This window comes from Falco rusticolus, chromosome 1 (assembly GCF_015220075.1).
Source record: "Falco rusticolus isolate bFalRus1 chromosome 1, bFalRus1.pri, whole genome shotgun sequence".
Lineage (NCBI taxonomy): Eukaryota > Metazoa > Chordata > Aves > Falconiformes > Falconidae > Falco > Falco rusticolus.
In genome coordinates, this window is record NC_051187.1 from 17,974,053 (window position 1) to 17,988,132 (window position 14,080).

A 14,080-nucleotide genomic window follows, 5' to 3' on the forward strand; every position below is an offset into this window, starting at 1 on the left:
GAAGCACCTGGGAGGGAATGCCATATAGCTGGGGGCTGAGAGAGGGCTCAGAGGATAACAGTTGCTGTTAAACTGATACAGTCTACAACAAAAATACTTTAAAATCACAATCCATCCTTCCTGGCAAAATATGAATACATCATGTAGAGCCACTCATTCCAGAGAGGAAAGATGAGCAATAATCTCTCCAAGATTTTACAGCTTCTAGTGCCAGACAGAAATCAGTGGAAGGAAAAAGAAATACAATGGATGCCTTCAAACAAACCCACAGAACCTGAGTGAAGCAGGGAGGTGAACATGTACAGCCCTCCTCCTCAAGGGGATTTGGATTTCTACCTCAAAGGTGCAACTCCTAGACCTGATCAGAGCAGCACCCTCGGGTGCTGCAAGGGTGCTCCAGGGACTGCTAGCAGCAGGGCACAGGCCAGCAGCAGCACATTATACCAGCTGTGGAGCTGGGCTGGCTCCTTTCATATTTTACTATGAAGGTAACAGGAAGAAACATTTCTGCAGGGAGACATGCGCAGGCCAGGGGTGTATGAGGATGTGTGTAGCTGCCTATGTGCTGCCACATGTCACTGGCAGGCAGCACACTCTGCATTCCTGACTGCATTCCTATGGAACTACACGGCAAGATCCTCATCTCAGGCCTCTGAAGCATCACAGGCGTTTCTGGCGCTATCTGAATATACTGCTAATAAGAGGCAATGGTCAGGAGGGAATCTGAATGAGCTGCTCAAGACAAAAGTTTTACACAAGACACTTACCCGTCACCCGTCATTTTGTACTTGCTGAAAGTCTCATTATTTGATTGCAGCTCTGGCCCTTCTAAAAAAGTTCCCTGAACTCTCCATCATGATCACATCCACCTGCAGAAACAAGGAATTACGATCGAAGAGCAGTCTCCACCATGGAGATAAACAAAACTCACAAGTGGTAAAAGGAAGAAATGGGAGAGGTAGGCTGGTGAGACACTGCTGCCACCAACCCCCTCTCCTGCAAGGAAACATCTTCTGGGAGGGGTAGGAAGGAGAGAAGAGCAACTGTTGCTAAGTTTTATTTTACACATGAACTTCAACCATCCACAGAGGTTATCTGCCATTTAGCGTCACTGTCCAAGTACTCCAGCTGACAGTCCAGGGCCTTTGCTGTCCCAACTCAGTAATGGCCAGAAACACACTGTCTAAACACCAGCTGGTAGCCCATTTGCTTCAGCTACATCTAACTACTACACATGGATCCCACAGAGAAAACATACCCTTTCCCCTCAAACTACAGCTGTAAAAAGCAAACACGGAAACTTGGCAATTCATGGCCAGTGCTGTTGACTTTCCCAATATGCTGGTTGTTGTCATGGCACGCAGAATGGGGAAGGAACAATGTAAGAGGTGGTTAGTCCTTGACATGCTCCATCCTTGGACTAATGGCAGCTCCCCAGCAAAACAATCCCAACAGTAATTACCAAGGTGCTTTTAAATGGGAAAAGGAAAAACAGATTTAAAAGCCATTTGAAACCTTGAAGCTGAATGCCGAGTGGAAGAGAACACAGAGCAGCCAGGGCTGCACATGCTTAGCAACAATGCGGAGATGCTTCTCTGTAGGCAAAGCTAAATGGAACCTCACTGTCACACCAGAGGGAGTGATGAGCCCTGGGAGGCTGTGGGGACAGCGCTTGACAGAATGACAACCTGTGCTGCTTTACACTTAGTGGTTACAACATGGAAAACCTTCCACGGTGGGACTAAGGAGCAGACCTGTGCCCCCTGCCACTGCCAGCACAAAGAGGGGCAAGACAAAAGATGACTTTCAAGCGCAGAATTCAATTACGCTCCAGCTGTGTGAATCACCATTCCGCTGGCTGGATTATTTTCCTTCCTTGCTGGAGCCAGCCCAAGGACTTGGAGAGTATCTGCAACCTGGGAATGGAAAAGAACTTTTTACTGTTTCAAGAAAGGCAAGCAGTTGTTACCGAGCCAAAGCTTTATTGTTACCAGTAGTAAAACACTACATAAAAGTGTAAGGGATGGAGACAAAAACAACAAAACAATAAAGGAAACACAAATGACCAGTGCAGACTGAGCACTATTTACAGAGCTATTCTTGCCAACCTTGAGCCAACTCAAAAGGCAGTCAACTGGTACAGGTTTAGGATAATATTCCAATGAAAGCTACAAAACACAACCAAGAGAGATGCAACAAAGCCAAAAGTGTCTTTAGTAGAAAATACATGCACAGAGCTGTTCCTTTATCACATTCAAACGTGGCTAGATCCCATACTTCTGGGCTAGATCCTTCCCTCAACCCAAGAGGAGTCTTTCATAGATGACTGAACAGTTCTGGTTTGAACTCAGGTGGAATTACTTCATGGAGGTAAAATATAGAGGTAAGAAAGAAAGGTTTCCAGTCTCATTGGTACAAGACCAGTCCCAAATATATGTCTAAGGGTGTTTTATAAAACCTAGTCTCAGTTAAAAATCAAACTCACGCCTCAAATAGCACAGTAAGCCAGCAAGGATTATCAGGTTCCTGTGCAGAGCTGGCAACCCACAGTGTGGTAAACAGCTGCAAGAAGCAAGAGTGAGAGTGAAAACATGACTGACCTGCCTGCACTACCCAGGAACAAAGCACAAGAAACACAAGAAGAGTTGGAAGTGACATGCTCAATTTTAAAAACCCTTTCCAACTCAATGTAAAGTTTTTTATGAGAAAGTAACAGGTTTAAAGAAAATGGAGTCAATTTTTAAGTGTCTTTTTCCTTCTTCTATAGAATTAACTTAGGCTGGCAGGCCAGGCTGGCAGAGGCACTGCAGTAATGAGAGTGCAAGCAAGACAGTCTCAGTAAGACTGTCAAATGCTCCAAGGCAAGACAAGACTTTTTTGGTAGCAAAACACTTCTGAAATTGAAGACACTACAGCTCTCAGAAGAAACAGCATGACTTCAGCTTTGAAATCATACTGGCATTTCAGCAAAAGGTGACTGCTGGATTTACTTTTTCAGAAACAGGTAACAATACTGGCATTATGCCTTCCAGAGACGCAGCTGGCTGAGTCTCAATGGCCAGGTTTAAACCACAACATAAAGTATCTCTCGGTGGAGAACAACCTCATCCCTTGCTCTCTTCAACAGCAATGCTGCAAAGCCCACGTTCAGTGGTTTCTCTTTATGCCATCTCAAACAGCCCACATCATCCAAAGGTTTTGTTTTCATTTTTGAAAGGGCAGAAACAGATCACAGAGGAAGAGCTGGAAGGCTTTTCCCAGCAACCTGCCATAGCGCGTTAGCTGGAAAAGCAGTAAGGGAACGGCCCTCTGTTGGACCACATTCACTTAGAAAGAAAGTCAAGGATTGATTTCCAATCTCCTGTTACAGTGTTCCAGCACCCAATCTCATTTATCTTCATAGTGCAGCCATTTGTAAGAGCATATACTACATGAGCACAAAGCGCTCAGCAGCAAAGGAGAATAGAACAAACGAGTAACAACCAAGGGAAAAGGCTGACATTAACCGACACAAATTGCCTTTAAATCCATGATTTCAGAGGGAACTTTGGGGAATCCTTCGTTTCTTCAGAAAAAGACAGATCAGATTCAAAGCATTTAATAAAATCCACAGACTCCTACTTGCTTAGTGTTGGGTTTTTTTTAGGTCTTCAAAGATCTAATTGCGCTAAAGATGTCAGGTAATTTGATTTTTCTCATCTGTCAGGCCTTGGAGGGAAATTGTCCATCCTGGAGAATAAGCAGGACTGGGGCACACAGACTTTCTACAGACTGACTCAGGATGATACCATCACAGTCTGCCAGATGCTCAAGACTTGCAGGAAAAAGGTAAAACAAAGGCCCCTGCTCATGCAAGAGATGACAAGGTGTGCATGTGGGAGGAGAATCTGCAGAGCTTTACAAGATAAAGTACTTTTAAAGCTTTTATCCAATTTGGGTATACAACCACAGCCAGCTGGGCAGTGGGGTGGTGGGAGTTCTCCCACCAGGAGCTGCAGCACACACACTGCCCATGATCCCACCGCCAAAGCATCACTCTCACCACAGGACACACAAGCCAGTGCACAGCCAGGAGGACCAAAAAAATTCACAGTGAACTTCTTTTGAGTGTTTCTTTACTAACTGAAGTGTCTCCCTGAGCAGACAGCCCTATCACAGAGAGACACCTCAGTGGAAGAGGAGCACAACATCAGCTGATTCACAATGCCCCCACCAAACCAATACCAATTCAAACCAGAACAACAATGACAAGAAACCCAAGGGGTGACACTTGGGCCTACAGGAGTCAAGTGCAAACCAGACCCCCAGTCTCACTCTTGGGATTCACAGAGGGAAATTCACCCCTGGGCTGAGAAGCAGTAGAAAGGCTGCTGTATCTTCACAACCCGTTTCGGGGACATAGGGGTGAATTTCCCTTTCTCCTGAAGGCTGCAAAGCCAGGACTGCAAGGCCAGGAGCTGAACCCAGGGCTGGGCTTGGCAAACCAAGAACAGCAGATGTGGCACACATTTCTTCAGCTCCAGTGAGCACCTCATGTGCTCCTTCGAACAAACACAGGTCTGGACCCCATGGCAGCACTGCACAACATGGCACCCCTCTCTGAGCAGCACCCCAAAGTGTGTGTCAGTCAGCAGAAAGGGAAAGCAGACCATAACCCCGGTCAGTGAGGCAGAGAGGACAGGCAGGTACTTTCCCAGGTGCCATTGTGTTGCCAACGCCTGTGCAAGAGCCAGCATCATGAAGTCACCACCGGCAGCATCGTCTGGAGGGAGGTCTGTGGGAGTGGGCAAGGGGCGAGCGTTGGATCCAGGCAAAGCAGCTCCATCTTCACCTCTGTCAACACTGTGTTCTGGTGTGGATGCGCCATTTGCCTTCAAAATACATAAAGACAAAAGTTTTGTTTGGAAAGCAGTGAAGGAAAGAGATTTGACAAAGTTATTTTACATTGCTTTTACATGCTCAGCCCCATTTTAAGAGCTTCCTAAAAATAATAATGAAGAGAACATCTATGCATCATTACTCCACGCTCTGTCAGCAGTCAGGGCCCATTTAACTTTACTAAAGAAAGAAAAGACAGGGGAAAGAAATGAGGGAAGAAGGAGGAAGAGGAGTCATACTGCTAGAACTGGTTCTTTGGTTCTTCTTTCCCTCAAAGGGCCAAGTCAGACAGAAAGTCAAACCTCAGCTCTCAGGTTTCCAAAACCACGCGATGGCATCCATGTACCAAAAAGCAGGTCCTCCACATGACCCTCCTGCCCTCCCTGTGCCTGGGCCATGGACAGGAGCCAAGGCAGAACATAGTCCTTGCCCACAGCTGGGGATAGGCACAGGACAGCAATGCCCTGCTGCAGAAGGCACTCTGGCTCATGTCCACTAAGTGAGCCTGAGGGAATCACTTCAACAGCCACTGGTGAAACTCAGGGCCTGCTGGGACACGCTGCTTCCAGTGCCCAGGGTGAAATGAGGGGCTGGCAATGTAGAGTGCTCTCAGGCAGTGGCGCATCAGTACTAACTTCTCTCCCCCTTCCCTGAACTGAAGGGGACACAAATTACATTGACTCCTGGATAAAGGACAAGGGATGTTTCCAGTCACCGCATTCATGCGACATGTTCAAGGCAGGGAGTCCTGCAAATTTCTCCCACCAGTAACTGGCTGACGTCCCAGCTGAAAGATAACCTCCCTAGCCATAAAACCTCTTAATGTGTTTACAAAAACTCCAAAATCCAGATTTTAACTTCCATATTACTGACTTCCCATGCTCTTTCCTTTATGATTTGTTTTGAAAGATGACATCAACTATTGCCCTCAGTGCTTTGTGCAAAATGCTGAATAGAAAACTGAAAGAGCGAGGAGTAAGTGTATTGCAAAGGGCAGAAAATAAGTCTAAGGACATGGGGGCAGGAGGACAGACAGGCTGTTTAATCAAAGACCAAAGCACAGACCTCTGCAATGTGGAAGAAGGCACAAAAATAGGATTTTCATCTTCAGCAGCAGACTTGTTTCCAGATATATTGAGTGAAAGAGGCAAGAGAATGCGTCTTTGTCATTCCTCTATTTTCAAGGGAAAAGTCTTCAATTTAAAACTCCATAAAGAATTACAGAAATAGTGAAAGTAATTTATTTTTTAGGTACTTGAGCCTTTATTCACTTAACTTGAAGGTGGACTTCAAAGGGCTGAAAATGTTTTGCTTCTACCACTTGACGATAGAAATATTTTAATTCCTTAAAACATGGAAGGGGTATACACTTCTCCTGAGGTTCATATTTACAAATACATTGTATTAGAATGCAAACCTTGAATCATTTCCTAATGCTGTCACTACCCAAAGACGTATTTCATTTGTAAATACAGCAGGACCATTCAGTGCTCTGCAGTACCAATATGAGGAGGCAGAGACAGCTCAAAGCTTCTCAGCCATGAAGGCACAATTCAATTTTTTCACTTTGTGGAAGACAGACAACTCATCCTCCTTGGCAGCAACAAAACTCAATCCCATGGCAGCAGCAGCAAGCTTTGAGCAAAGGGGGGCAAACAGCAGTGCCCAAAGATTGATGAAGCAGCCAGTCCAGGATGCAGAGGCTTGGAGGGGAGAGGCGAAGAGGCTGGGTAATGGGTGAGGGACTTCCCTCCACGTCAGACCCCCTCTTCCTTCCTAACCTGTGCTCCCAGCACAGGCAGAGGCTGACAGCAGAGTGAGGAAGAGCAGGGGTTGTGAACACAGCTCCCTTGCATGGTTACCCACCTATTCCACCCTGCTGATAAGCCAGCTCTGGAAGACTACACTGTTCGGCTGTAGCTCACATGGACAGAGGAGTAAGCAGTCTGAAAACATTTAAGCAACTTTCTCACCAAGTGCAGGAAAACAAAAGTCAAGTCCCCAAAGACTGCCATGAAGAAAGTAATTAAAGAAATTACTATCCCATTCAGAGCCTAATTACTGTTAGGACAATTTTTTTTCCTACACAGAATGGAGTAGCTGCCCTGCTGAAGCAAATCGTTACCTCCTCACCGTCCCCGAGATGAACAAAACAGACATCTGAGAAACAGAATGGAAGGAAAAAAAGAAACTAATGCCTTAACTTCAAAGATGCCCTGAGAATTTCCTGCCTCAAAAATAATGCAGAATGGCTCTGCCAGTCTCGTGTATTAACAGTTTGCATATTTATGAGCAAAAGTTGATGCCTAGCCCAGCTTGGGAGGCACTGAGCCACTGAGAGAGTGACACCACCTCATTTCTAAATCCAGTCAATTCCTGAAAGACAGGGCATAAATCTCCCCAAATTAAGAGAGCTGGAAGCAGCATTTCCTGCCCATCTCTCTCAGCTCCAGGCCTTTTTCTCCACTCTGCTCAGCCTCTCCCAGCATGACAGCTACGAAGCAAGCAACCAAAGGGAGGTACCCAGAAGCTGCAGCTTTAGCATCCTAGTACAAGGGCCCAGGCTGGACGGGCTGACCTCTGGAGGTCCTTCCAGCTGGTCTCACCTGGTCATTGCAAGCCACAACATTTCTTATACCCCACCAGGTGCTGCCATCCTTGTCTCAGCTCCCAGACTCAGCAACACCACTGTTTAAGGTGCCTCTGTTTAACTGCCAGCTGCCGTACTGCTCTTTAAGTATTAATGATTTAGACAACACATTGGCAAACAAGCAGAGATGGGGAGACTGTGATTTGGACTCAGACGCATGCTACTTGTTCATTAGCTTATCTCATGGCTGTTTCTCAAACCTCCTTTTTTGACCACAAATTAAAGCCTTTTCCAGCCCCAAAGCCCAAGCCAAGCTCATTTACTGCTCCCTACCAGCAAGCAGTTCAGGTGACCCACAGAACACCACAGGATTGACCCGCTCCTGAGACACTCAAAAGACACGGAAAACCCCATTAACTGGGACCCATCAAAGCAGAACTTGCTACTCATCTGAGGAGATGCCTTTTACTCTTAATTTACCCCCTGCAGCAGCCAGGCCCGTTATCTCCATTAAAAGCTCTCCATGGGCTAATGAAAACCACTGTAAGATATTGATTTCTTTGTCTAAATCTGTTTAATATTCCCTTTAATAAAAGTGTCATAATTAACAATAATGAGGATTTTGTTCTTTTTTAACAGAGGCCCCTCTTAACATACCAGATGTACAGCCGGAACAAGGTGAGTCACCTCCCCTAGCTGGGGGCAAAGAGGAAGGGTAAAAGGGGTAAAAGTAAGTGGAAAAAGGAAGACTATGCTTCTTTCCTGTGTGCAGATTTCATTCTCTTTAGGATAAAACATTCCTCAGGAAACCCAGTATATAACTTCCCCCTTAACAGCTATCACATTAGAGTGGGAACCTCCAGGAACTGGAGCTTGAGAAGAAGAAACACCAGACCCTCAACGCTTTTGAAAGGGTTTGAAAGCAGGTGGTAAAAAAAAATTAAAAAAAAATTGGCAGCCTCTCAACTCACCACTCTCTTCTGAAACTTTGGCTCATGGGCTAAGGTTGCCTAAATCCCAATGCAGCTCTGACAATGAGTCATTTTATGACAAACCCCAGGCTTCATTATCTGCCTCACCAAACCCCAGCCGGAGCCAGAGCAACACACTGGAAATCTACAAACTCTTCTTAATAGCTCCTTGTTTTCCCTTGGTCACAGAACCACGCTGTTGACTTGGGCCTTCAGGCTTAAAGAGCTAAGGACTATGACAGCAGCTGCATTTGCAGTACCATTCCCTAACTCCCTGTTCTGGTTGTAGCCTGGGATCTAAGGATGCTAAAGTGTTCTGCAAAGTTGCACTTGAGAGCAGAATTAGAGCAGAGGTGAGAAAAAGAAGTGGAAAGTCAGTCACGGGTAGAACAACACCTGAGGTGCTAATATGAAGCAAAAATTGCTCCCAACCCAGTGTTAAAAAGTTGCAGAGCCTTTCAGAAAAACTGTAGCAAAATATCCCTTTAATGTCCTCATCCTGCAGCTGAGGATCAGCAATTTAAATGAGAAAGGATCTTTGCCTCTTGCTCTGCTTTTGGGTCAGAGCAGAGCACAGGGACTGTCCCACAGGCAGGAAGATGCAGTGAAGAGTTTTGCTAATCTTGACATACAGCACTCATCGCTTCCACCACTCTTTAAAGAGAAGATCCACAAAAGCAGCCTCTGCGTTTTGGCACAGTGGCATCCAGAGAGACCCATCATGAAAAGCCCCTCACAGACAGATGAAGCTCTGTTCTAAAGATGGGGAGAAGCACTGCCACCTGCCCTGAGGATCCCAGTAGTTGTACACCTCCGACCTCCGGCATTGTGAACCCCTCTGCAGAGCAGGACACTTCCCAAGGGACTACAGGGCTCATTTTGCTCTTCTCTATTTTCTGCTCTTGCCAGGCTGCTGGCAAAGCATGGGGCATTCAGTATTGCAGCCTCCTGGATGTCTGATGTGCTCAAACCACCTGTTACAGAGCTCCACATAACATGAGGCCACAGAGTTGTATCACTGCATAATGCCGATTACTGAGTTCACACAGAATGGATCGCGATTGCCAATAGTTTGCTGCACAGATCACATCGTGGAAGCGTCTCTCCAGCTGGTCATGTTTAATGCTCTCAGAGTAAATGAACGCTGACCATGCTTACCCCTGCTGCTCACTTGCTGCATGGAGGCAAGGCCACATCCCAAACACATCAGAAGGAAAACAAACTCACTTTCCCTCTCTCCTCCTCACCCTGAAGTGCTGACAATGACCTACACTGGGACAGAGCATACAGCCGCAGCAAACAACACAGGCACATCACGTGCCTCCCACAACATACTCAGGTTCCAGCTTCACCTCCTTGCAGAGACCTTTGGCAGAGTCTCTTAACGCTGCCACACCAGCCCTCGCCCGCACCCACATTGTAGAAAGGCGTAATGCTGGCACAGGACAGGCTCTGTAGCTGTCCTGCCACCTCCTGCGGTCACAGAGCCACAGCCACAGTGCCACCTAACTTCCTGCAGGCCCGTAGCAACTCCCTGGCCCAGGAGGATACTTGGCTGGTGGCTGGTTCCCTGATGTGACATGACACAGAAAACTCTGCCCGCTGCCACCGTCCATTAGCTCCCAAGCCCACGCCTGCTGACTGCAGCCATCACCAGCTTCATTCCCTCCCCAGCACAGGCAAGCAAATACTTGCTGCTCTCTCCCTGCCTCCTTCCCCTGGCTGCGGGGCACGCAGAGCCCTCCTACAAAGGCACTTGCTGCTGCAGACACCACCTCTGAACGAAGTGCCCCTTCTGTAGGAAGACTGGGAAATAAATGACCCCAGACATAATACAGATCTTTACAGATACCCTCTAGTCACCCAGCCTGGCTTAACCTTTTCCTTAGCAGGATCTCTCAGGGGCTGTTTTAACTGGGCTCACGAGATTGCTATAGCTCTCATTTTTAAAAATATATGTCCATGCCGCCTGCCATCTTTAGCTCTCCCCAGCCTAGCAAGAAGAGGTTCCACTGGGAAGTGTTGACCCCTTGTGCCACGCTTTGCATATGAGGTTTTTAGCAGGAAAAAGGCATTTTTTGCCTCTGAGATATTGTTTGCACTGTCATGGCCAGGCAGCAGATACTTCAAAGAGCTGTCAGGAAAGCTCCAAAGTGCCAAGGGCTGTACAAACACACTGTCCAGGTGTGCATCCATCCAGCCTTCAGCACGGCCACACAGCACCAGCAGAAAGAACACCCAAGGGATCACACCTGCTATCGACCACCTGCTTCAATCCCACAGGACAACCTGCTGCTCTGCTCCAGCAAGCAGCAGAGCCAACACACAACAGGAATCACCCATCTCTTAATGCCACAGCCAACAGGGGCTTAAAACAAACTCCCCAGTCTGGGGCAGCAGTATGAACCAGAGAGAGAATGGACAGAGCAGAAGTATCACTCATCTGATTTGCTTTGTGAAAACTAACATTAAAGAAAACTGCAAGTCTCTGAAACTCGGGGAGGGAGGGAAGAGCAGAGAAACAATTTCATGCTGGCTATTTCTAGTGGGAAGCGTGGGGAGGGGGACTGTGACTCCATGTTGCACTGAAGGATAAACCTGCTCTCTCTAATCCAATTTGCACCTCAACATGCACAGCACAGAACAGGCTCAGGAACAAAAGGAGCGGCAATTCACAGGGCAGCAGGAACACTCTGGAGGGAGCAGCGCTAAACGATAACTTAAGGGGTTATTGACTAGATTAGCAAAACTGCAGAGAGAACACATTTGCATCTCTTTCAGCTGCTCCAGATCAGATGTGATAGCAGCCTCTGCTCTCACAGTCACTTAATTGTTCCATGGTTGTTGAGGGGGAAAAACTGTCTTCTTTTTTTGCACTGCAGAGTTCTGCAAAGAGTCATACTTGGCTTTAAGAGACACCTAACATTAGGAAAATTTTTATTCAGTCTCATAAAGCTGCTGGGCTTCTGCTTTGCTTCAGTAAAAGCTCAATCTGTTCTGCTGCTTCTGCAGGGCAGACAGGAGCTCCGGGCCTTTGCAGGGGGACAGACCCAAGCTATGGCTGCTCTTAGAGGTGGTTGTAGGCAGCTCCCACCCCAGACGATTACTCATGTTGCAGAATAGATTCTGCACTCAGGGAAGAGGGAAGGAGTGAGCTGTAATGCTGTGACAGCATCTGCCATGAGAAAAGCAGCATAGAAAAGAGATTCTGGGCCACAGCTTTGCCAGGTGTGCCTCTGAGAAAGCTGTGCTTTGAAGGAAGTCAGCCCTAAAAGCACGGATTTGCCCAGAGAGGAGCTTCAGCTTACCAGGAACTCTGCTACCAACATCACTGTCGCGCCCATCTGCTGGCTGGTCGCTCTGGCAGCTCTCTGTAGCACTGAGGGCAGCGCCCTGCTCGCTGCCCAAGCTGCTGCGACTCCCCGAGAGGGTAGGGGAGTGGGTGCTCCCCAGCGCTCTGCCCATGGTCTGGCTGGGTTCCCTGATGGGTGCTGCAGGGACACAAGAGAGAGATGCTGCTGTGGGAGGGAGAAGGGGGTGCAGATGCTGGGCCAGATCCTCAGAGAGCAGCAGCCTTCCCGCTCCCATCCAGGAGCAGACTCAAAATCCAGGTCCTGTGCTCTGCTCCTAAAACAGCACCAGTGATTCCTGTGCTGTAAAGTCAGGAGTGAGGAGCTGGCTGGAAACAGGCTGACAGGTGGCCAGGAGCAGCTCCCAACTGCAAGGGCAAACACTGAATGGCTGCAGGCAATGGAGTGACCCACCACCTGTTTGACCCATTGATACTATTCCAGTGACAAAGGATCAGATCTTCACCTAGAACAGCTACAACCAGAAGGCTGCACCAGCGTAGGGCAGGCAAGAGGCTGAGCCAAAACCCGCAGTACAAAGAGCCGAACATTCAAGCACTTTACACTTCCCACCCTCCAGCCACAAGGAACAGCAAGTCCTCACCCAGTTCTGCTCCGCGCTTTCTGCCCTGTGAGCCTTTTGACCCTGCAGGTAAGGGCTTGTCATCCAGGCTGGAGGAACTGAACTCCGAGTCGCTCTCACTGTCACTAGAAACCACTGCAGAAGAGATCGGGGGGAGGAGAGGAGAGGAGACAGTCAGTTATTCACAATGTTCATAACACTTACCAAAGGGGGTGCCAGATGGATCCAAATTAAACATGAACAAATGCTGACTCGCTGAGCACATTCTCCCTCTTCAAAAGGAGCCTTACCTGCAGTTCCCCTACAGCTGTTCACTTTTCTTCTCAAACATGATGTGCTTTTACTTTTTACAGATGAATTATAACCACCACACACACTCCAGCGGTGCCAACACCTGAAGCAGATGCACACACCACCAGTGTTTCTTTCCTAAATCTGACTGGGACCATGGGGACCACACCACTCCTGTGCCACACTTTGCTGCCCAAAGCTCCCTGCTGCAAAGCCAAGGGCTCTGTGGCTTGGCTGGTCTGGGAGCTGGGCTTTGCTCCTGCTGACCCCTGTGCTGGCACACCAGGGAGCCCCCTCCTCCTGCTGTTTGCTGTCTCCCACACGGGAACAACATGACAAGGGCTGGGCTGGGTACAAAGCTGGCTCCTGCCCAGCTGCCGGTTGCAGGGTCCTGGCTACACTGTAAGAGCATCCACATCTGAGTTATGTGGGGAGAGGAGCTGCCTTCCTCCAAGCTGCATTTCAAGTGCAGCAGTGCCTCTGTGGAGGCTCCAGTATCTAGGAGGAAAACACCAGATAAATACTGAGCACACCAAATAAAAAACCCTGCAGCAATTACATAAAGAACCAGTCTTACTAGCTTATCGTCCATGCAGCACTCATCCCTATCAGCACACTGCCCAGAACTATATTACTTCTATGCTCCCAAGGCTTAAAAGGCAAGGGTCATTCCTCTTCCTCAAGGAGACTGTTCCCTCATTTCAAGGCTGCTTTTTTTTTCTTCTTTGTTCCCACCTGAATCCTGGCCCTAATCCTGCTGTTTTCCACCCTCCATAGTTTCCACAGTGAGCTCATTTTGCCAGATAGAACTTCCCAAATTGGCAGGTTGTTTCCGCTTTTCCATGCAATTATGCAAGCACCTCTCCTGCTTATACCAGTGTAAGCATATCAACTGCCAGCTGCTCTGGGTAAAATGAGAAAGGTGTTTTTTCCAACTCCTGGGTTTTTGTAAAGGCCTGATCTCAAAACAGAAATTATGAGGCTGAGAAGGAAGCTAATGGGAAAACTGCTGTCTTTTGTTGAGGGATTGCACCTACAGCAGTTCTCTATCTGACCAAGGCAGATTCCAGCTCTCCTGGCAGCATAGAAGCCATTTCAAACAGTGGGTCACAATTTCTGGTAGGAAGTACAGTATTGGTTCATGTGGGATATAGAGTAGGCAACACTGGAAACTACAGCCTCTACTGTAGAGAAAGCGAGCCCCAACTATTTCTTTATATTCATCAGTATGTATTTATAAGCTCACATTCACAGAAGAAATGAGTTCCCTGTTCTGCTACTGAACAAATCTCTGTGCCCATGCTATGTTACTTGTAATGCCCAACCTCATGGCGCTGTCAGGCACAGGAGGGACGTGGGTGCACTGGTACAAGGTGATAACCATGGGGTAGCAAAGACAGCTGTCAGTTCATCTCTC

At 47.7% G+C, this 14,080-nt stretch overlaps 1 protein-coding gene across 1 annotated transcript in view; it reads right to left on the reverse strand.

Moving 5' to 3' along the window:
• Window positions 1–801: 801 nt before the first annotated feature.
• Window positions 802–14,080, reverse strand: part of RPH3AL (rabphilin 3A like (without C2 domains)) — a 44,156-nt gene continuing 30,877 nt past the window's right edge. Inside the window, exons 7-9 of the mRNA XM_037372138.1 lie at window positions 12,394–12,507; window positions 11,748–11,930; window positions 802–4,871 (exon numbers count right to left, since the gene is read on the reverse strand). Of these exons, the coding sequence (XP_037228035.1) occupies window positions 4,837–4,871; window positions 11,748–11,930; window positions 12,394–12,507 (332 nt within the window). The 3' untranslated portion in view covers window positions 802–4,836. The remainder of the gene's footprint in view (window positions 4,872–11,747; window positions 11,931–12,393; window positions 12,508–14,080) is intronic.